Raw genomic sequence first — 24,316 nt, forward strand, 5'->3', positions numbered from 1 at the left:
GCCTAAAGAATAAGCTAAAATTTTGAGCACCACCATTTCTCTGAGCCAGGGTGCTACACTGTATTAAATTTTGACGCCAGAAACCAGCATCTTTGAACTGCAGAGCACACCAATGTTTTTTCAAAGATAATATTCTTCATCTTATCATCAAGTTAGTAGTAATCTATGAGGTAGAAGGAAACTTTTCAGCATAAGAAACTGAATCATTTAATTGACCAGCAATTAGCAAATACCATGGATGACAGTATTTGTACATCATAATATCTTTTTTCCTTAGAAGGACTGAATGAAATAATAGGATTCTAAGTTTAAAGGAATTCAAGCTTTGGAGTTTCAAACTTCATTCTGTCACTTTTAACAATGCATTTTCAGGCATGTTTTTTAACTTTTCTCAACCATTACCTCAGGGGTAATAAGGCTATTATCCATATATAGGGATTATAGGGCTATAATTTATATATTGTATAAATTTATAATTTATATAATTATCACAAGAGGTTATTGTGGGGATTAAAGGATGTGACAGTACATGGCTGACACAAACCAGTACTCCATTATTGGCAGCTACTATCATTTTGAGAATTTCCCAGTATGACTTGAAAGCTAACAAGTGCACAGGTGTAGTGTTTTTGTGGCCACTGGCAATACTGGACAGTCTCAACCTTGCCCCAATGTTCCCATTTTAACATTGAGATTGGGAACAATTTCAAAAGAGATTAATGTGAGATGAATGAGGACCTACAGTCATGATGATGAGAGGCTTAAGGCTGGCTTTAGAAGAGGGAGGTAGCTACTCAGTGACAGTCACACTAAGTCTGCCACAGCCTCAGCTGGGCGGGCTTTTAAAAAGCATCCTGGGCCCAGCCCTGAAATTCGGATTCTATTGGTCTGGGATGAGGCCCAGGCACCAGTATTTTTACAGTCCCAAGTGACCCCAATGCGTAGGAAGGTTGCTTATGACAGAATCTTATTGCTCTATACACTAAACAAGAAATTTTTAGGAAATGCTAGAGGCAGCCACATGTGGGGAGCTGGGTGGGTAGAAACGGCTGTAGGACATTGACAGTCAGTATTTAAGTCATTTGAATTGCTACAGTATTAGCCTCCCATCTGTCTCCAAAGCAGGTCAGCTACACAAGTACCAAAGGCGAAGGGGGCTGCTGGCGTGAGGATCACGTATCAGGAAGAGGTTTCAGGCAGGAAAGGGCCGTGAGATGAGTCCCACGAGAGGAGGAACTCAGAACCAGGTGTCTGTGAGGTGGACACTTGGCAGGGATATGGGATGGGCTTGTGACGCTCAGATTACAGGGACAACCAGAGAAAAGGGAATGCAAGTCCACGTGCGTGAGGTGCGCTGCTCGGGTTCTTGGTTTGACATCACCACAATCTTGACTCCGTAACCCCCACCTAATCCCACAGCTCTCCCTCAGTATTTAAAACTTTTAGCCCATTTATACAATTAAAATCTAATCTAATTGAGCCTAACCTCGTCATCTAAATTCTGATCAAATGAACTGCCTAGCTGCATCCAGTTAGAGCTCATTCCCATTCTTACACGTATTTTTCATTTAAAGATAGAGGCCAAATATACTACAAATGCCCCATTTCCATCTGTCATTTTACTTAACTGCAAAATAAGATATAATCTAATGTGTCCAAAATTAATACAAAAAGGATGATAAAAATGATGTAACTAGGACCCACATCTAATTTTTAAAAACCATTCCTTTCCATTACCATGTACTTTTACTAATAATACCTACCAAATTCAGGAATATCTAGTTTCACATGTACAAATCATGAAAAATAAAGATTTTAAAAAATGCAAAAGACATGAACTAATTTATGTGAAACAGAGACAATCAGCTTAAAAAAAATTAAGTCAGCAAAGAATTTTTACGTGTATCCATTTATTGATTGCTGGGAATAGAGCTTATTGAGGATACATGACATGCATTTTGGGCGAAAATTAACCAAATCTGAAATGAAGCCATTCAATAAGCCTGCAAGTTAATAAATTAGCACAGATTAGACCTAAAGACACAGTGTGGGGTGACTCCAAAAGCCATGCAGGGCTGTCATGAAGATTCCAGCTGCAAATACTTTTGGAACTTATTTACTTTTTAAAAATAAATTTATTTATTTATTTATTTTTGGCTGCGTTGGGTCTTCGTTGTTGCGCGTGGGCTTTCTCTGGTTGCGGTGCATGGGCTTCTCATTACGGTGGCTTCTCTTGCTGCAGAGCACAGGCTCTAGGCACGAGGGCTTCAGTAGTTGTGGCTCACAGGCTCCAGAGTGCAGGCTCAGTAGTTGTGGCACATGGGCTTAGGTGCTCTGTGGCATGTGGGATCTTCCTGGACCAGGGGTCAAACCCGTGTCCCCTGCATTGGCAGGGGGATACTCAACCACTGTGCCACCAGGGAAGCCCTGGAACTTATTTATTCTTAATTACTTAGGAGCTACCAGGGAAGAGTGAAGATCACCCTGCCTCTTTAGTTTGAACTAATGCTAGGAAGAATGCTGTTCACTGAAGTGCCAAAAAACAAAAACAAAAAACTTGCTCTTACTTCAAACCGTTTAAGGCCATTCTATTAGAAATTCTTCCAAATAAATTCGTATGCTTTAGAATTATATAAGCAGCTATCAGATTTAGAAAAGATTAACAACTGAGGCAAAAGACTATTCATTTCATTCCTGTATCTACTGCTGATTTATACTCTGTTCTAATACTAGCAGATTTTTACAGCATGTTGTCAATTTTTCCCCAGTGTTTGTTTTAACTCACTGATACAATAAAATGATATAAATTAAAGAATCCCAGTTACACTTAAAAGGACAGAAAGATTAAGTTACTGGAATGTCTCAGACTACAAGTTAAAACTAATCATATATGTGGTATATATGACACAAAGATTATAACCTAAAATTGGATAAAATGCTGAAATATACTCATGACTGCAGAGTTACATGCCACATATTTTCCCCCAAACTTTGTAATGGGTTTCTTTTCTTAAAATGACACCATCAATGTCACTTGATATTCACATGATTTGGATTGCTTTTCATGGTAGCAGGGATAAAAAACAAAAGGAGAAAACAGAAATGGATATACCCCAGTGGAATAAAAAAGGGAAGATTTTGGCTGTTTTTTTTTTTTTTAGAAGAGGCAGCCTGTTCCTTCCATGAACTGTGTTCTTTCCTGAAATCTCCAGGAGGAATCGGTTATGGCTTGCAGCGCTGGACAAATCGAGGGTATAAGCATACATCTCGGATGTGGTATCTATCCAGAATCCAGGTTAAGAATCGTTCCAAGCCCAGGCCATAGCCTCCATGTGGACATGTGCCGTATTTTCTCTGTTTAAAAAGAGAGAGAGAGAGGGAGAGCAATAGAGAGGAATAAATGCTCAGTTTAAAATTTTGTCCAGAGTCTCCCTGGCGGTCCAGTGGTTAGGACTCTGTGCATTCACTGCCATGGCCCCAGGTTCAATCCCTGGTCGGGGAACTAAGATCCCGCAAGCTGCACGGCATGGCCAAAAAAGAAAATTAAAAAAATAAATTTTGTCTGAAATAGTTAAAATTTTCTACTGTAAAATGAGTCAGCTTATTGTGGTTAAGAATTCAACCCCTTATAGCTGATTCACTTTGCTGTACAGCAGAAACAAACACAACATTGTAAAGCGACTATACTCCAATAAAAATTAATTGAAAGCAACAGCAAACAAAACAACAAAAAGAATTCAACCCTTAATCTATACTCCTTCATGGACCACATGTGAAAAAATAATTTGGTATGAAAAATAAACCAAGGATTTGCCACCCTGGAAAGAAGAGATTTCAAACTTTTAAATTAAGTTAATGTCTGTGTTTATCAGAAGAAAATGAAAGACTAGATATTGGTAGGATCTAATGACATTTAAAAAAATTCAGTAGCTACAAGCAAGGCCAGGAGTTAATAGGTTTTCAAATTAAGTTAACATATTATTGGCCAAAGATAAAACTAGCAGTATTCACATGCCACATTATTATAACCATGAAACTGAATATAGCTCATTCAAATGTCAAAGTATCACCCTGAATACTTCCCTTTTAAAAATTTCAATTTATACAGAACTATTACAGTGAAAAAAAGTTAAAGTGATTAACAAAATTCTTTTTACCTGATCTGTGTACCAGTAATAGGGAGTGGGGTCAATTCCTTCTCTTTTATAACCTGCCAGTATCTCTTCATTATCCCAGATACGCATCGAGCCTCCCACAATCTCACCGACATTGGGCATCAACACGTCGACCTTTCAAAATGAGTAAATAAAATGCGGTTACTACTAGGCTCTCAGTCACGGCTTTACTCTAGAGTTTAAATGAAAATCACAATTAAGCTCCTATAACTAAAGGAGCACAATGATCATGCAAAATTCAGATATTATTCAAATTCTATAATTTAACAAGACAGGTTAAACCCAATCAGAGGACAAAAAACATTTAAGTACTGTAGATTTATAATGAAATATTTGCTGTGAGCTGTATCTTATTCCAGTGGCAGTGCCCGCCCCTTTAAAAAGCAAAAAATCTCTAATACTATTTGAATCCCAAACTGACAGATTCGGTAAGGCGGGAATCCTCGGGACATCGCTGCATATAGAAGGACTTGATCTCCACAGGAAATCGACACAGCAAGATGGGCTCATTAATGGTGTCTGTCATCAGTCTCTCAGGAGCTTCTGGGATATCCTGAGGTTAAACAAGACTTCATTAACATTTACAACTCGAAAGGCAACGAGACAGAAGCAGCTCTTTGACCCAGTAACAGCCCTTCATCTTATTCATGCAACAGAGTCCAGAATACACACCCACCCATAACCCATAACCACGTGGGTGCTAAGGACAATTTCTGCAAAACGAACTGTAAATAGATCTGCCTCCTCCTACAGTATATCTGTGCCATATTGCTTGAGGAACGAAAACACACACAAAAAACAAACAACCTCCCAGATACGGCTCAGTTATTTTTTTTTTCCAGGGGCCAGTGTTATCTAGGTCTGAAGCAAATGCAGTCCACTCAGTCCCACAAGGCATAAGATCACCAGTAAATGCTCCACAACATCAGTGATCTACACACAGAGTATGTTATGAATAACATCAATCTTTAAACTCTCCTGTTCTCTCTGCTTCTTTCCTGTTACAATAAATCTGCATGCCTTCAGTGGCAGTAAGACACAGTCATAAGACAAATAACCAGTGTCAAGTTTATAAGTGGAACCACACCTGCAGTAGTTAGCCAAGACAGGTTAGATGATGATGAATCAAGTTAATCTGCTTCCCTCTCAAACATCCTTCAGTAAACCACACATAAATTCAAGTTAAAAGTGAAAACTCATGTCCCAGTAAAAACAGATTGAGAGAATTGGACAAGACTCATTGATTTGTTTAATGTAAGAACCTGAGAGGGAGCTTAGCCATCACCTGGCACAGCTGTTTTCAAGCTCTCGTCCCTGGAGCCCTGCGTCGTCTAAAGTCCAGAGAGGAAACGGGAGGTGAGTGGGAGAGCTCTGGTCTCTCCGCCTGTAACTGCTTTACATACTAGAGTCCTGCATACAATTGAACTGGGGGAAAAGGGGTCGTACTGCACATTCCGAAAAGTTTGAAGTCCTCTTCTCTACTCTAGCGCCCTCGTGTGTATGGGATGATACCGACACAAAGAGGAAATGCTGACACACATGGAGGACTTCCTGCGCCTCGGCCCTGCTAAGCATTTAGCTCATTAAGTTCTCATAACTTTGCAAGGTGGATGTTACCTCCAAGGCAGAGATAGGGAACCAGAGAGCGGGGTCGCTGGCCTTAAGTTACCCAGCAATAAGGACAGAGGTGGGAGCAAAGCCCACCTGGGGGGCTTCTTACTCCAAAGCTTGTGTTCTTTCCACTCAACCACACTACTTTGCTGAGTGCTGGGTGCTAACAGTTCTCAGGTTTTCAGCACAGAATTTGGTTATTATACATCATCAACTGAATTCATGATACAATAAAAGTAATTTACATAGACCTAGTACACTGTCTGTCCTCTGTAAATTCTTTCTAAAAACGAAAGAAAACTCTAGTTAGCAGCTATTACTCACATTTCATCTGTAAAACGGATTTGCAAATACTATGTAAAGAGTGGTTAAATGCACAGGGAAGAGGGCTTAGAATAATGTTAACAATCTATACCCCCAAAACATGCTGGGAGGGTGCTCCTGGGCAAGACAGACATGCTCAGTGTATCTGGGGCACCGGGCCACCTTCCCCAACAAAGCCTCCTCTCTTGGTTTTGCATTTTAATCAGTGGTGATTTTCTTCTTTGAATTGCCTCCATATGAAGGAGTTATAATTCACCGTTTTGGGGGGAGGAATCCTTTTTGAAAAAGCCAGACGGTTTCTCCAGAAAACCAAAACAAATATATACACATACCAACACTTTGCATGTGATTTCAAAGTTTATAACTTTCTTAGGCACCCTGCCAGTCTAGAGAATTACAGCTAGAGCTTGTAAGTCAAGACCACAGAGTGATCATGGAAGAGGAAAGAGATAAAGGATGGGATGTGAAGGCTACAAACTTGCTAATATTTACTGAACACTACAGAAAAGGCACTACTCTAAGGTCTGCTCTACATCTACTAAGCCATGGATCCTCAGACAACTCCAAGAAGAAGGGTCCATGGTTATCATTTATTTGACAACAGCAGATGCCTTCCGCATTACTCGTTAATTAACCGGAAGTAGCAATCCACTTAAGCACAAGGCTACCTTTGAAACAACGACTAGAAAGGAATACATACCTCTCCAAATTCATAGAAAGTTCCATCTTCTTTCTTTATATTGTGTTCTTTTAGCCACACAATAGCATCTGAATAGTTCATCCGTTTGAAAGGCCGTTTGGGGGGCTTGAAGTTCTACAGTAGAAAGGAAAAATACAGTGTATATAAAGAAACCATTCACACTAACATTTCCATTTTAAGAAACACTGTTTATCATTATTATAAAATATTATTTCAGACTTAAAAACAATGTGGTGAATTCCCTGGCGGTCTAGTGGTTAAGACTCCACACTTTCACTGCTGAGGGCCTGGGTTCCATCCCTGGTCGGGGAACTAAGACACGGAAGCCACGTGGCGTGGCCAAAAACAAAAACAAAAAAATTAATTAGTCTGGAAATGAGTGAAGGGAGTCAAAAAGTATAAACTTCCAGTTATAAATAGGTAAGTTCCATTAACAAGATGTAATGTACAGCATGGTAACTAGAGTTAGTAACTCTGTATTGTTTTAGATATATAAAATTATTATGCTGTACACCTAAAACTAATATAACGTTATATATCAATTATACCTATATATATATTAATCATTTATTTCAAAGCTATAAAACCTAAAAAACCTATAAAAACCTAAAAAAATCTATTGAAAAAACCTAAAAAACATAAAAATCTAAAAATAAGCCTTCACTGCCTTCTGAAGCAGGATCCTAATTTTGTGTTTCCATACGATGGCAGACCTACCGGGTTGAGGTCATGCACTACGCTTGCTGCGGGTGATTTCAAGACTCTATCGACCACGTCACAGACCAAGTCCTCCAATCGGTTCAGGAGCTCCTCAAAGGTCAGGAAAGGGCACTCTGCTTCCACGTGAGTGTATCTGAGGAACAAGACAGTAGCTCAGAGCCTCTCTTCTTTTCACAAAGTTTCTCTTAAGCAAGGGTTTTAATGCTGGGAAACTGTCCAGAAAGGGAAAACTCCCACCCTGCTAATCAACTCCCAACTCTCCAAAGCAGTTTTAGCCCACCTGCCTTCCTTTCCCCCTTAATAGTCATTTCTTGTTTATTCCTCAACACATAAAGGATCAAGACAAAGTGAATGAACAGACCTTAGTGAGTTATGGCCTAAGAGGCAACACTTCTTAGACAGTTTCCATTAATTTATTCAACTGCCCTTCAAACAGCCTCGTAACACATCAGAGGTTTTTACACAGACATCATTTACCTACATCAAGGTTGCTTCTCTAAACATATTTTCTTTAAAAAAAAAATTTTTTTTTAAATAAAAACAAAATGACAATTATGTACTCAGCCAGGTGCCTTCGTGTTCTGGATTGTTCTGCCCTGTATGACTGTGCGATACAAAAAACATCTCCCAGAGCTGGAATGCAGGTCTCCAGGTACAGCTGAGAGGATTGAGTCAGATACGCCTCCTCCCCAAAATAGTCCAGCTTGAAGAGTGTTGCACCACCTTCCACTTGTGTTTGCACTAACGTTGGAGGACTGATCTATTCAGGTGGAAAGGAGTAAATAAAGGCCTTCTGTGAGCACCACTGTTCAAGCTCAAAAATGCCAAAAGGCATTGTTTGCAAAGCATGATGAACGCATACTTACTTCGTAGTACCCCCTATCGAAGAAGTGATCTCTAAAGCACCTGGTGACCACAGAACGTGCTTTTAGGATTTTGGACATGTTTTCTCCCCGGATCATCATGTGTCTGTTGTTGAGCTGGACGTCAACGTCAGACTCCTCATTGATTAAGTTATCAGCGCCTCCAGCGGGGGCCAACCCGATCAGTTCCCAGAAGTCACAATTCAGCTCATGGCCCCCTGGAGCCTACATTTTTTAAAAAGGGGTAGGGAGGGAGAAGGAAACAGAAAATTTACAGTATGAAAGATTCTAATTTGTGTAAAAATGTTTAGTAAGCTCATATTTCTAAGAACCTTATCATTATTAGCCTACCCTTCTAAAAACGAAGACCCAATAATTGTATTTTATATTTATTTAATATTTCTTTCAGACTAAATACACATACACAATTTTTAAAAAATAGAAAAGCACAAACCAGAAAATAAAATAAACTATAATCCCACGACTCGGAGTAACCACTAACTATTGTCAACATTTTGGTATATCTTTCTAGCCTTAGCCCAATAATTTAAAAGTAACATAATACACACATTGGAAAACTCCTTAAATACTAAGGTTTTACTAAAAGGTGTTTCTCTTTGGAACATATATATATATAGTAAAAATTCAAATTCTCCCTAATAATTCCATTGAAAGCATTACATTTTAGAAGCCACACAGTATGAAATATATAGCTATCTTGGTACCAAACACTGGACAGCAAGTAATATCACAAAAACCATTCCATTTTGCACATTACTTTCAAGGAAAATTCAGTAAACTTGAACCAGATATTCACTCTTAACATAGGTTCTTCACATAGACTCTGGGAGACTCTCTTTTATCAGTATTTCTAGTCTATCAGGAGAACACTATGGACTCCCTCTGGTGGTTGATATGTCACGTCTGTTTGTTTTCTTTCCCAACAAACAAATATAACCATAACTGTTACTTGACCAATGATTACCAACAAGTAACTCTAACTGGTATAGGTTACATGCCTGTTGGCTGGGGAACAAACAACTGTCTGACTATCAAACCTAGCTTTAAGTTTTTTTAAAAAGAGGCTTTCAAATTCTATCTTAAAAGTTTCACATTTATTTTACTTTATTTATTAAATATTTATTCGGCTGCGCCGGGTCTTCGTTGCAGCATGCACGATCTAGCTCCCTAACCAGGGATTGAACCCGGGCCTCCTGCATTGGGAGCAAGGAGTCCTGACCACTGGACCACCAGGGAAATCCCCAAAGTTTCAGATTTAGATCACTGTTCTTTCCTGAAAAACTTTTGGTAGACTAAATTTTCATTTCCACTTCGCTGAAAAAATTTTCACATACACACAGCAAATTGTTCTCACCCATGAAGTTTATTCAGGAATTCCTTAGGTTGAAAATCCCTGAGATCGTTACAAGGGCACACAAGCTGTACAGTCTATGTATCTCACCAGAAAAGGAAAAGGCATTCTAAATTTAGCAAGTGCATCACATTTGTATATTTATATGCCAAATACCAAAAGTATCGATACAAATAAAGACACTGGAAAACAAATAAGTACACAACTCCTCTCTCAGTGAGGAACTCAATGCACTCACCTGCTTGCCCTTTGGGGTAAGATTTAGCGTTCCATACACTGCGACACTACTCTCAGTGGACAAGACTACTCCATTGTAACACAGACACTGTAAGAAGATCAAGTTCAAATTCAGGTACTCACATTTACATTAAAATAGTCTACCATATAGAAAGCAAAGGGAATTATTCACAAACAAGTTCTCTCATCCAAAACTAGTAAAATAAGACAGCCATCAAACATTTATCTTTATACAGATACACGTGTATATATATGTAAATACATACTTTACATACATACACATGCATAAATAACACTAGCCCATATCTCTCAAAAATATCTGGAAAGTTCATTTCTCTTTTTCTTTAAAATTTAGACTATTAAAATAATACACAGAGTTCACTTAGACTATGATAATCAATACTTGCTAAAATCATTAGGAGAAAAGTGATGGAAAACTTTATAAAGGAGGGATCAGACCATCAACATCTGAACCCACTAATCATAAAGACAACCAGAATTATGTGCTTCATGATGTGATGTCATTGGAAGAATACAGCTTTGTCCATGAAGTAGTTATATCAAGAAGAAAAAGAAGCAGAACGTGAATCTGACCAGACCTAACCTCCAGCTTATAAGAAATACAAAGGATATAGGAACATGTTAAATGACACCTTTTGATGCAATCAACCAAATCCAGAATGTGAGAAGTCCCACAGGACCAATGACCAGACTTTTTCCAATAAATGGCAAGGGGGAGTGGGGTGGAGAAAAGAGAATGAAAAGGGAGATCTGTTATAGATTAAGAGTGTTTTCAGAGACATATCAACTAAATGCACCATGTAGATCTTGTTTGGATCCTCATTCAAACCAACCAACTGTAAAAAAGACATCAATTGGGAGAATCTGACTGGATATTTAGGAGTTGTGCTAATTTTAGGTGTGTGTGATAATGGTAGTGTGGTTATATTAAAAATATTTCTTCTTGGTGATGCATATGCAAGTATGTTTATATGAAATATGATGTCTGGGAGGTAAAAGGGGGGAGCAGTGAACCAGAACTGGCCAAATATTAATCATTACTCGTTATGGACTTAACGTGTATCTGCTGCAAATTCATATGCTGAAACCCTTCTCTGCTCTCTGCTACGTGAGGATGAGCACACTACAGAAAGTGGGTAGTCTGCAACCCAGAAAAGGGCCCTCACCAGAACTTGACCATGCCGGCACCCTGATATGGACTTCCAACCACGAGAACCATGAGGAATAAACTTCTGTTGTTCACAAGCCACCCAGTTTATGGTACTTAGTTACGGCAGCTCAACTAAGACGTTACTGAAGCTGAGTGATGAGCATGTGAGGTTTCCTCCTACTGTTCCATTTTTGAGATGTTGGAAATTTTCCACAATAACAGTTAAAATAAGTACAGACCCTAAGATTCCCAAAACTAACAATAAAGTAACCTATTGAAAAAAACTGACTTTTCATTGTAAATATCAAAATATTTACCAAATCATCTGACAAGACACACTGGAGATAACCTGTACCATCCCGCAACACCAGAAACATTAAATTCTTTCCTAAAAACGAGAAAGAGAAGTTTAGCTAGATTGTTCGAGAGGCACTTGAAAGCACTTTCTCATAATTTAATCTTATGTAAAGGAACCGCCACGGTTAAATGTTGAAAGTTCAAACCTCCCACATGGCCCCATTCCTCTGAAGGGTTCACCAGTAATATCACTACTCAGTATCTGGAAAGTATTTTGCCTTCTTCATTTTTCAAATCCTTCATACTTTTAAACCCTATGTGAGCCTCCTGACCCGCACGATCATGGGAAAGCAAGACAGTAAGCATGGGAGTCGAGGGATTAAGTCTTATTCACCGTTGAGTCCCCTGCAATACCTAGCAAAGCGCATTCAGCGGGGGGTGATATATACTGCCGCACAGAAGCACTCTTGGTTTTTTATGCCCCCTTTCTTTTTACGAAGGATTTGACAACCACTTACAGTAAAAGACATGTAATAAAATAATAAAATCAGAAAGAGAAAGCAAAACATCAGGACCAAGTACAAATATACTAATTATAAAAATCAACATCTCTGCCATCAGTAAGTTTCAGGTTTGGCTCCGCACTTCCGGTAATATACCCCCTGCTTTCCTTAAAGAATTCAATTCAATTAGACAAATATTTCCTGGATACCTCCTGATCACTGTGACTGCTTACAGTTAAGTACCATTTAAATAACTTTTAAACTTTCAATAGTCATATTAAGTAAGAACCAATTTAGGATACAAATTAGTACTTCCTTTAAAAAGCTAGCATTCTCAAACAAAAATACCCCCAAGTAAATGGGTTTTTTTTAATGTTCTTCATCATCTAAGAGCAGGGATATCGAAAATTAAAGAGAGAAAAGGACAGCCATGCCAGTTACCTTGCCTACGCAGCCTGTGGACCCAGCCAAATACCTTTACTCTTTGGCCTCTATATCCTTCTAATTCACGAATCTTCACCTGTCAAGTTAAAATAAAAAACATTTGACCCAGCATGTCATTTATCACACACCAACTTTGTCACGAATATTAGATAGATGGCAGAAAAGTGTTAAAAATTCACAAGTGGTGTAAAACTTCTGACAGTCACTCTACTACAGGTCAGAGCCAAAAAATTTCACCACACTGGAGGGGTTAAAAAAAAAAAAACCCAAGTCTTCTTTCTCCTAGTGTAAAACTGTCAGTGAAACAACCAGAACGTCAGATATTGTTATATAAAATCAGTGAATTCACAATAGCAACAAGCCTAGTCCACGCAGAGCCCTCTCCCTGACCTCACCATCCCTCCCACCACTCTGGGTGGTGGAAGCTACCGAGGCTGGCTTTCCCTCTGAGGGATGGAGGAGAGAGGGGAGGGGAGGAAGGGGTTGGTGGGTGTGGCCAAGAAAACAGCTTCCTCACTAAGGAAGCAAAAAAAATGACAATCCAGCAGCAGTAAGAACCATTCGAATTCTAACCATGTCCATTCACAGTCCAGCATTCTGGTCTAGAAAGAATATAGACATAATCAAATTTCTAAACCTTTTTCTTTATTTAAGAAATCATGAAAATCTTGGATTTCAACCTCTTCTTTTTACTGTGAGGAAACTGACACCCCGGGAGGGTAAAATCACTTGTCTGAGACCACACAGCCCACCAGGCCTGGATTCCAGGGCTGCTAGCTTTTAGTCGGGACAGAATTCGTTCAACATGCAATTACTAAATTTTATCAAAAAATGAGCCCCGCAAGGACCAGCCTCATAACTCTCAAACATTATTGTGCTCTCTCCCTTTTGAAAGAAAAGAAGAGACAAACAGTGCAAAGGAACAAAGCACGTGGCATGCCCCTCAGACACAGAAATAATAGTTTGACTCCGTGAGTCCATGATATTGGAAACGATACACATCACACTTACGCAATTTGGCTCTGGAAGACTTGGGTCGTTTTTAATGGTAATCTTCTTTGCTTCTTCCAGGTTCTTCTCTCTTCGTAAATTGTCTTCTGCCTAGTTTTAATAACCGGGCAATTTGTTAACATGGCTTCTGGTGTCCCAACTTGAAAAAGGTTCACAGAGCAAATCTACTGCTCACCTCTTTCTTTTCCCGGGATTCACTCTTCATCTGTTCCCTGTGCCACAGTTTTCTAATGTTCTTCATCTGTGATTTAGAAATGACATCCCACCTCTGGAGGGATAAACAGATATTTAATGTTTTCAAGACCGCTGTATTCTAATGAAAGTTTCTTCACAAAATCTAATTCTGTAAAGCTTTGGGTTCACCCTACCTCATTTTCTTTTTGTGAATCTACGTAAATGGTAGGAAAGGGTTCTTTTCCAACTGTCATCAAAGCCTTGGGGAGGGAGGGACAAAGAAAAAGGACATTTCTTTAACATTGTACAATGTTTAAAATCAAAATAACACCTGAATTATGAGGTAACTTTGATCACCTAGAACATAATCGAGAGCCCAGAAGAAAGCATAAGACCCCACCAGCCAAAGGTCAATGTCAACAGAAGGAATGGCGGAACATTCAAAGAACATTTTCCTTAAGGTAGAACGTCCTTTCCCAAACAATTCTAGCAAGTTCGGTGACATAGTATATAGTTTCCCATACTAGTGGACTAGAAGCAACAGATTTTAAGTGGCCATGGGGACCGACAGGAGGTACGCTGACAAAAACAGAAGAGACAGCTGATGGCAAAGGCCAACTGCAGGGCACATCCAGACGATTAATCCTCACGAAGAAACGAGGGAAGTCATGTCTGAAACTCTCAAGAGCATAGTGGTTAGGTACACAGAAGGCTAAGTTTCATTTAATTGGAAAAATCCCTGTGTGTAGAATGTATGTACCTCTTTTCACCAATACTGGGACATATCAGACATCAATATTATCATTTAATATTTTATAGTTTGTATACTTTAAAAAAGTAGATAGTTGAAAGTATGTAAAAGATAAGTGTTTTATTAACTGCTTCAAATATTCCTTCAAATTTTCTCCTAAGTTATCATCAACCAAGAAATGCAATGGGGCTTCCCTGGTGGCGCAGTGGTTGAGAGTTCGCCTGCCGATGCAGGGGACACGGGTTCGTGCCCCGGTCCGGGAAGATCCCACGTGCCGCGGAGCGGCTGGGTCCGTGAGCCATGGCTGCTGGGCCTGCGCGTCCGGAGCCTGTGCTCCGCAACGGGAGAGGCCACAACAGTGAGAGGCCCGCATAATGCAAAAAAAAAAAAAAAAAAAAAAAAGAAATGCAATGAATGACTGTCTCTCGTGTAAGATGTGAAGCTTATGAAAACTGACCTTTTCTTAAGATCTAGTTTCCAAACCTGAAAAATACCTTTCATCTTGATTTAACGCTAGTCTCAACTCAATTATTGCTACACAGGAGGAGGAAACCTGGATCTTTTGGAAACATCCAGGAGAGTTCAGTTCCTCCTTTTAACAATTAGACTTTGTAAGGATGTTTGTAAATCACTAAGAATTCATTTACTACCTGACCGTCTGTACTGATCCCTCCTTTGTTAATCACTGATATTGAAAGAGTCAAACTGTGATTCTCCAAATCAGAACGGCACACTTCTGCTGACAGCGACATTTTGCAAACATTCATCTAAACACTACTGTCAGTTCTGGGCAGCCACAGGAATCACCCCAACAATCCAAAATGAGAAAGATTTCCCTCTAAGAGTTAAAAAATTAAGACCCATGGTTGACACACCAAAACATAACCAGAGTATGAGCTAAAAGAGGAGAGAATGGTCCCAGGACAGGAACACTTGATAATAACCTAAATGAATACTGTAACAAAGCTCACAAGAAAGGGGGATTGGCCAGACACAGATACACAGAAAGAAGTGGCAGGGCAGTGCGCTTCCTGGTGCTGTCCTGGGAGAGGGCTTTAATCAACTTCCTTATGTAGCAGCTGTAGCCATTCCAATCTACAGGCAAGCCCACGGCTACTTGCAGAGGGATGTCTTCTCAGCCCACACCGTAACCCGATGCCATCAGGTACCTACTCAATCCTGAGTCGAAGCTCTCAAAGAACCCATCTGAACTGTATTTGGCTTTCCACGTAAGTCTGCTTAAAGAGAATATGCTAAACTCATTGGAGGATTCTACACCCTGAGAAATAATAATATATTGTTAAATTAGCATTCTGACTTTAGGCTCCAGACTCATGAGTTCCTGAGTGTCTGCTCTGTTCTTGGTACTGATATAAATCAGGTCTTTGAGTCTCAAGGCTCAAGATCACATCTGGATTCGAGTGGTAAATTCACCGAGAGAACTCTTAGGAGTCAGTTTGGAAGAAATGTGAGCATAAACTCAGATGACGAAATGTGAGCATAAACTCAGATGACTAAGGGAAGATGATTTTTAGTTCTACAGGAATTAAAAAACTGGCCAACTGACTCAATGGAGAGAAAAATTCCGAGATGCGATGCCATATAGTAAGGAAGAAAACAAGACACCTATTAAAAATGTTCAAGGGGAATTCCCTGACGGTCCAGTGGTTAGGACTCGGCGCTTTCGCTGACAAGGGCCCAGGTTCAATCCCTGGTCGGAGAACTAAAGATCCCACAAGCCTTGAGGTGCAGCCAAAAAAAAAAAAAAAAAAAAAGTTCAAAAAAGTTTATATGTAGATCATCTAATACCCTTAAAGCTACATATCTGTATACACCCCTTACTTGCCCTTTTCGGAAAGTTCTCTTCAAACCTAGTGCTTTAAATAAAACTCCTGACAAGTCACATAATAACTGACATGAGTCATTAATAAATGCAAAGTCGTTTTCCTAATGAGAAAGAGGCTCTACCTTAAGGCCTGTTTTAAAAGGTTTCTCCTTGGTTCCATCACCAGTAGCATCACTTCCCTCTCGGTCTGAGACATACAGCTCTGCTGTTTCACAAAAAGAGAATAAGTTACTCACTTGGCCAATAATTATCAGTCACCTCATACTGCAGCTACTTTATCCATTCTTTATCTTTGTAAACAGAACAAGCATCTAATTGGTAAAAATTATCAAGGTCCGAAAGAAATAATATAATTATTTTCCCACTCCCCTATCCAAGGACGTCCAGCCCATAAAAAGGGATTAGCTAAATTTAGCTTTTCAAAAGGAACTTTGATCATTTTCATTTGTGGTACTGCTTCTATCTACTCGAATCCCCAACAGAAAGCAATGGCTTTTCAGTTGGCCAGACCAAACTGGAAGCTTGGATGTTGTACCTTAAAAGCCAGAGTGACCCTGGAGAATTCACTTAACCTTTCTGGGCTTGTTTCTGAGCCTATAAAATGAGGAAAACAATACCCATCTTGAAGTACTGAGAATGAAATATATAAATCAGATATGCTGGTGCTAGAGCACAGAAATCAAATAAATACCGGTTTTCTCTGGTCTTTAAAGGAAACCAAAGCTCTGAGGTTAAACAAACTGAAGAAGGCCTCACAAGGAGTAAGCGAGCAGAGACATCAACCCAGGTCTCCTGAAACTCTTCCTTTTCCTACTGCACCAGATGGTCTCCCAGGAAATCTCAATATAAGTGAAGATATGTGAAAAAGAATTCGCATTCTGAAGTCCTTTCCTGCCGGTCACTTGGAAGAGTCACATATTTGGGGTCTGCCCTGAGGTCTGGCCATGCCTCGCTCTGCCTACGTCTCAGCTGAATCACGGGATTTCTCGCAGTGGGACCGGGCCGGGAGCGGCCGCCACCCCAGCCGGGGCACCCAGGGCTCGAGGGGAGCCGGGCCTGCTCCGCGAGCGCGGACCCAGGGTGGGTCCTGGCCCCTCCTCCCTCCCACCATTCACGTAAACAGCGACGGGGCGCCCACTCTGCGCCCGGCACCAGGGTAAGTAAGAGCTGTATTCGACCGGAACAAGGCTGCTGCCCCAAGCAGGAGCGCCGCGCCGCGCCACTTACACACCCCGGGGTCCCCGAGCCTCACTCACCTAGCACCATCCCCGCGGTCGCCCTGGTCACCTCCAAGGACATCGCCTCCAACACGCCGCCGCCTTATCACCCGCAAAGTGCACCGGCGACTTCCTCAACCCGGAGGTTGCATCAGATAATGTCGTGCAGAAGTCGTCGCAGTAAGTCACCCGAGCGTCGCGGCTCCATTGGTTACAGGAGGTTACGGAGCGTGGGCGAGCGGCGCCGCAGCCGCCATCTTTGGTCCGGGCCTAAGCAACTTCCGGGTATGGCTCCGCCCCGCTGCCCTCGCTCCCTCCCCGTGAGCTGGGGGCTTCCGGGGGCACCAACTGGGACTCCTTGGCTCCGCGACATCCGGGTGGCGCTGCAGTCCCGATCCCTCCGGCCTGCGTCGCCCCAACTTTCCCGCTGAATCTTCCAGTTACGCGCCACCCCCCATCTCCCGTTGTGGGCACGGTAGGGCCCTTCCGGAAACCGGATCCTGCATTGCGTTCCACATCCCCAGATGGTGGAATGCTTGTGGAATTAATGTCGTCATCAAATACATTGAGCTCCAGCCACAAGCTGGGGGTGGAGGTAGGGGTTAGGGACAGAGCTAAGGGTAGTCCTGTCTCCCATTCACTAACTGATTTGAAATACGAAGATGTTTTAACTTTCTAACTTCAATGAACGAATGAATGTATTTCTGTATTTGTCACTCGGACTATAGGGTGTGTTTTTATTTTAAGTTGCAAGAATCACTATTACGGAGGCCGTGATAACGTTGTGAAAAGAACTAGGGCTTCAAAGCTGGTTGGAATTCTGGTTCTGCCTTTTGCTGTGTGCCGTGGGATAAATGAGCTAACTCGTCTGAGCTTCAGTTTCCCTACTTGTGAAGGTTGATTAAGTTCACTGCCCAGCAGTCATAGGTACTAAGTAAAGGGTAGGTAACATCATCATTCTCAGCTTAGTGGAATACCAGAGTTTGTCCCTGAATCAAAGGAAAACATACTCTTGTTATGAAAGAAACGCTAAAAATAATTCTTTGCATAGGTTCAGAGTCTATCAAAAATATGAACCAGATACTTTTCTTGAAGAATCTTTCCCCCAGTTTCACGGACTTTCCCCTTTCCCTCTTTGCTGAATGGTTTCTCTTTGCTCATGTGTTAGTTATCTATTGCTGCAAGGCAAATTCATTACCTCACATAGTTTCTGAGGGTCAGGCCTTCGGGAGTAGTGGAGCCAGGGGTTCTGACACAGGGTCTCTCCGGAATCAAGCTGTGGGCAGGGGCTGCAGTCACCTGATGCCTTGACTAGGTGAGGATCTGCTGCCAGGCGCACTCGTGGCTCTTGGCAGAAGGCTGTGGTTTCACGTCAGGTGGGCTCCCCAGAGGGCTGCCAATGACGGGGCAGCTGACTTCCCACAGAAGCAAGTGATATGAAAGAGAGAGATTGAGAGAGAGAGAGAGAGAGAGAGAGAGAGAGAGGCTGTATTGGTTGCCTATGTTGTATAATAAATTGCCCCCAAACTCCAAGCAACAGTCATTTTCTCACATTGCCTGTGGACCAGGAATCTGGGCAAGGCCTAGGTGGGACCTCAGGCTCTGCGTCTCTCAAAAGACTGCAATCGAGGTGTCAGCTGGGGCTAATTTAAGATTTTTTTTAGCAGTTTGTTTTGAAAGTTGTATGTAAGATTACTCAAAAATATGGAATGCTTCACACATTTGTGTGCCATCTTTGCATGGGGGCCATGCTAATCTCTGTATCCTTCCAATTTTAGTATATGTGCTGCTGAAGTGAGCACAGCCTAAGATTTGTAAATCTCACCTGGGTGATACTTTCCCACACACTCCTGTGGGTGTCGGCAGGATTCAGTTCTTCACAGGCTGTTGGACTGAGGGCCTCAGTTCTTCGCTGGCTCTTGGCCAGAGGTCTCCCTCAGCTCCTTACCACGTGGGCCTCTCCGGTGGGCCGCTTGCTTCATCAGAGCAAGCGAGCAGGAAGGAGAGCATGCAGGCAAGATGGAAGCCACAGTCCTTTGTATCCCATCACTTTTGCCATATTCTGTTCATTAGATTCGAGTCACTTGGTCCAGCCTACACTCAAAGAAAGGGTTTTACACCAGGGCACGAATACCAGGCAGCAGGGATCATGGGGCCATCTTAGGAAGCTATCTGCCACAACAACTAAACCCCGAGCTGTAGTGCCTTTTCATAACCTAACCGATGAATGACATTTCATCATTTCTGCTGTATGTTACTGGCCACACAGACCAACCCTAGTATAATATGGGAGAGGACTACACGGGGGGTGAATTCCAGGGGCTGGAGGTCACTGGGGGCCATACTAGAGGCTGACACCACAGCCCAACCAATGAATTTCTCCCCTTCATCCTGCTCTGAGCCCCCAGAGGCTGGCTTATGTGGACACATCAATGGGTTCTCTGGCTTCTGGTCAGATGCAGCCAATGGGGAGCACTGGCAAGGAAGGAGTGAGGTAGGGGTACATATTCCCCCAGCTCCCGCATTGCAGGCTGGCTGCGCCTTCAACTGAAGGCCACAGGACCTGTCAGGTGGCACTAACAGTCATCTGAACTAGCCTTCATGAATTTAGTTTCATCTGATCCATAAAATTGGATGTACACAGAAACATTCCACTGTAAAGAGGAAAGGGGGTCTACAGGACTGGGCCTGAAAATGACAGATTCCCATAACACCTGCTTCGACCACTCCTCCACCCACATGTACAGACTCAGGGGATTTCCCCGTGTCCAGTCCGTGACACCCGCATAATATGCTGGCATGAGCCAAACGTGAGCAGCTATTGTATTACAGCCTCACTTGGGTGCAGCTCTGAAAAGACAGTGGCGAAGGGAAATCATCTCAGATGCTAGAACGCTGAGTGGATGACTGGTTTTCCACTTCTTACATGAGTAGAGATGGCCTGAGGGACTGAGGGACACTGGCTAAAGGGTTGACCAGTTGATCAGAGACTTGAGAAGAACACGACTAGAGATTAGGTATGGCCGTCTGGTGGGGAAGTATGTGGATGAATTTTTCTGCATGGGCCCAGAATGTGAAGATATCTTGCCCTGTGTAAATACCCAGGAGAAGGCGTTCAGTCTAGAGGAGGTCTTTGTAAACTGTGGATATTGGCCTTTCCCACTCACCGCCCCGCCAAGCCCAAGACCCCCAGTGCTTGTTCAAAGAAACCATATACAAAGTCGCTGTAGTAACAGGATGGAGGCTATGCATGGGTTCAGCCCTTCATCAAGGCTGATCTGGCTGCCTGACTACCACTGCGGAGGACCCAGCCTGACAACAGCAGAAGCCAACTTTGAGGACCTGATAGGACACTAATCTTTGGGGGGACCAGGTGGCCAGCTGGTGGCTGGTGGGTTACATTCAACTCCTGGAGGAGGCAGCAATATGCCTGTCAACTGTAGAGTCATTGTCCACATGCGGCTGTACCCTCCCTGCCTGCGGCACTGGCATCTGTGGACTTAGAGAATGCTATGTCCATCTCCACAGTACATAGCATCATCTCTAACCAGGGAACACATTTTCAATGAAGGAAGTGTGACAGTGGGCTCCTAACTGTGGAGTTCACTGTGTAATCATGTGCTTTGTGTCAAATTAGATTATTGCTTAAAATATGCACACATGCTTCCCTTTCCTATGTGAGAGAAATGTACTTTCCTGCTTCATTCATGTTGGGCTTGGCCATGTGGATTTTCTCTGACCATGGGAGGTGGGCAGATGTGATGCAAGCAAAGGTTTAAACTGTACTTGTACAGTTGAGTTTGTTTTCTTGCTCCTAACATCATCATGAGAAGAGTGAACGCCAGCTGGCCCACTGGTCCAAGGAAAGTGATAGAAATGTGACCTGGACCCAGTCTGCAGCTTGGAGCCAAGCCCATGGGAACCCAGCCCAGACCAGCTTGACTCCTAGATGCGTGAGTGAGAATAAATGATTGTCTTTTGCCTCTGAGTTTTGGAGCAGTTTGTTACACAGCTTTATTGTGGCAATAGTAGATTGATACATGCCCCATTACCCAGAAGCATCTGGCTTAAAAGAGAGCTGAATAGCCTACTGGGAGGCAGTTATGACACCCTGTGAGGTGTCATAGACAATGTTGGGTGCAATCTCCCCCATAGTGGAATGCATATTATTATTTTTTTGTATGTTTGTTGGTTTCAAACAATTCTCCAGGTATTTTCATTTCTGTGAAGGAGTTGAAATGTCTGTGACCCACACTGAGGCCAGTAGGCAGAAATCTTTACTGTTCTTTGCCCAAGGGAAGGACAACCTCTCCTAACACCAGTGAGGACCACAGGAAATGGAAGTGGGAGAAGGGAACACAGCTCCAGGGCTACTGCAGGCCAGCCCCTCTGCCCACTACCCTCAGCCTCTACCCCCAGTAATAAAAACAAAGTGGTCGGGTCGCACCTCCTCTTTCCCAGGGCGGTTCTCTCCTCATCTACCCACAGCCGGCATTGAACTTGCCTCTGCTCTGTGTCTGGTAGGTGGCCCGTACATGTCACCACCAGATTGTAGGTAAGAGGCCATCCTGGCATCCTTCCAGGGCACTTAGCACAGAGCCTTGCTCTCAGTAAGTGATTGGTATCATTCTGTTGGGGGGACAATCTCGTTTAGTCCAGCCTCCCTCCGGAAGCAGAACTTCCCTTACAGCATCGCGGAAGGGGTCACTTCCAAGAACAAACGGAAGTTTGTCGGTGCTCATGAGTGCATGAATAAATGAATGAATTCAGTGAATGGCATTGCTCTTATCTCCTCATCTGACTGTGGCCTGCTGGGGGCACCCTCATCTAGCGGTCCTCGATGTTTCGGCCCCACGCCCAGTCAGGGTTTTTCCAGTCTCTCGGCGGACGTCCCCTTCGCTCCACCAGGAACCACAAGCGAGTCGCGGTCCTAAAACTGTAATGGCCCCCGAGGGCCACCGTAGCGCATAAGGGCCCGCGCCGGCGGCGGCGCCATTTTGTCTCCGGGCAGTTCCGCGTGTGCGCAGCTGGTCCTGCTTTTCCGGCTGCGCGCGCATCTCTCAGGTGTGGTGGGCGGGCCGGACCTCGGGCGATGATTTCAGCGTTTCATCTCCGAACAACCTCACAGGCGTCTTTAGAGCTTTCTCAGGCGCTCGGTTATTTGCTCCTCAAAACAGTTTCGAAGAGAGAAGAGGCAGAAATCACTGTAAGCGCCTCTCGGGCACCTTTCCCCATCCCGGGGCCGGGAACGGGGGTGGGGGGAATGGGTGCTGGGAGGGGAGGCCCAGTGTTTGCTTAATTAGCAAATTGGTCAAGCAATCAAAAAAAAAATCTCAGTAATATTTAAAACCGGTTTGAAATTGCAGACAAAAAGAGTGGGTTATCATTACGGTGAAACTGTTAATTTAAGGAACTGAAAACGTAACTTGTAGAGTTAAATGTAAACACTTAGGTTTGCTTGTTAATTTATTTCAGTGATTCTCAGGCTCCTTCATGTTCGTCAGCTGCTAGCTTTATCTATAATTTCTCCCTTAAAAAGTGAGTGAAATTATTTTAAAGTCCTGCTGTCCTTTTAAGGAGGGTGAATAATGGGGCTCTGAAGCCAGATACCCTAGGACACAGGGCTCTTAAGTTCTGCCTCGGTGACCCTGGTCGGGTTCCTTAACTTCTCTGAGCCACAGGATTTTTGACTGTAAAATGCTAATCATCCTCTGGAAAGGTTGCCTTTGTGAGGTTGGTATGAGGTCAAGTTATACAGAAATGCCTAGTGTGTGCTTGGCATCTAGTGAGCCTTCTGAATGAGGGCACAGATGATATCGATAGTTAATCATGGTTCTTTTGTTTCACGATCCTGCATAATCACACTTTCAAGCCTTCAAGCTGCTGAGGGCTTCTGGTGGGCCCGCCCCATCCCCTGCCCCGCCCTCCTTCACCCCCAGTGAATTCAAAGTATCTCAGACCCTGGAGATCCTTTCCACTGCCCCACTTCTCAGGAAATGACCCATCTCTTGCTTCAAGCCATTAAATAGGAGCTTTCTGAAGGTCGTTCCTCAAAACTCAAACTTTCCAGCCTCAACACCCATCCTTACCTTCTAGTACCATGTAAGTACAGTTGACCCTTGAACAACACGAGTTTGAACTGATAGGTGGATTTTTTTCAATAAATAGATACTGCAGTACTACACACCTGAGGTTAGTTGAATCTGCAGATGGTTGATTATAAGGTTGTATTTGGATTTTCTGCCTAGTGGGTGCTCCTGACACACCTCCCCCGCCCCAACCAAGGTGTTCAGGACTCAGCTGTGGTATCATCCCTCCTGTGTTCTGGATCCTCCTTAGTTCTCCATTCTAATTTCTACACTTCAACCAGGGCCAACACTTAGAAACATAAATTCCATCATCTCATTCTCCAGCTGGCGACCTTCCCTGACTTCGTTTCCTCTCAGGATCCACCCCAGCCCCCCTGCAGGCTCACCGGGCTGCGTGTGCTCTGGCTGGTTGTTGCTTTCTGAAAGCACAATTCACAGTAGCCAGGGGTAGTTTCTTTGAATTGTCCTGGGTACAGTGTGGGATTTGGGGTAGCCTTAAAGAAAGGTGAAGGCAGAGTTCAGTGAAAGGAGCTGGGGAAGCTTTCAAAGCAGAGTGAATTGTGTTCTCTGAAAGCAATGAGGGAGACCTCCTCCAGGTGATTTTGAAGAGCAATCATGGTATCAGTTTAGCAGGAGTTGAGGCTTCTAGAGGCCCAGCTAATGATATCTTGGTTTATGGGGTGTTTTGTTGTTGTTTGCTGTTGGAGCAGATCAAAGTGAAGGTATGTTCACCCAAAGCCACCAAATCCTAAGAAATATCCCAGTCTTGGATAAACCCAGTAAACTGAAAAGAGCTCTTCTGGTCCACATT

General features: G+C 42.7%; 1 protein-coding gene across 2 annotated transcripts; it reads right to left on the minus strand.

Annotated features, from left to right (window-relative positions):
- Positions 1-1,890: 1,890 nt before the first annotated feature.
- Positions 1,891-17,694, minus strand: NARS1 (asparaginyl-tRNA synthetase 1). Of its 2 annotated transcripts, none has more exons than XM_082641150.1 (15): positions 17,456-17,694; positions 16,322-16,401; positions 13,797-13,862; positions 13,604-13,696; positions 13,429-13,518; positions 12,415-12,493; positions 11,491-11,561; positions 10,004-10,090; positions 8,397-8,618; positions 8,091-8,290; positions 7,528-7,663; positions 6,811-6,924; positions 4,597-4,728; positions 4,158-4,289; positions 1,891-3,354 (listed from the first exon to the last, which is right to left on the minus strand). In XM_082641150.1, the coding sequence occupies exons 1-15, from the start codon at positions 17,496-17,498 to the stop codon at positions 3,223-3,225; spliced, it is 1,677 nt and encodes a 558-aa protein (XP_082497276.1). In that variant the 5' UTR covers positions 17,499-17,694; the 3' UTR covers positions 1,891-3,222. The 2 variants fall into 2 exon arrangements, with proteins under 2 accessions (XP_082497276.1, XP_082497275.1); XM_082641149.1 differs by having other exon boundaries at positions 16,322-16,404; positions 17,456-17,693.
- Positions 17,695-24,316: the final 6,622 nt, after the last annotated feature.

The sequence above is a fragment of the Mesoplodon mirus genome (assembly GCF_964341445.2).
Source record: "Mesoplodon mirus genome assembly, chromosome: 13".
Classification (NCBI taxonomy): domain Eukaryota; kingdom Metazoa; phylum Chordata; class Mammalia; order Artiodactyla; family Ziphiidae; genus Mesoplodon; species Mesoplodon mirus.

What these genes read in the sequence shown, in the direction of transcription:
- NARS1 (XM_082641149.1), bottom strand. Translation starts at nt 17,498, where the DNA reads ATGTCCTTGGAGGTGACCAGGGCGACCGCGGGGATGGTGCTAG. An exon ending in GTGTCTTGTCAGATGATTTG is followed by an intron (nt 10,091 to 11,490) that starts GTAAATATTTTG and finishes ATCTTCTTACAG; the next exon opens with TGTCTGTGTTACAATGGAGT. An exon ending in TCGATAGGGGGTACTACGAA is followed by an intron (nt 8,291 to 8,396) that starts GTAAGTATGCGT and finishes CCACCTGAATAG; the next exon opens with ATCAGTCCTCCAACGTTAGT.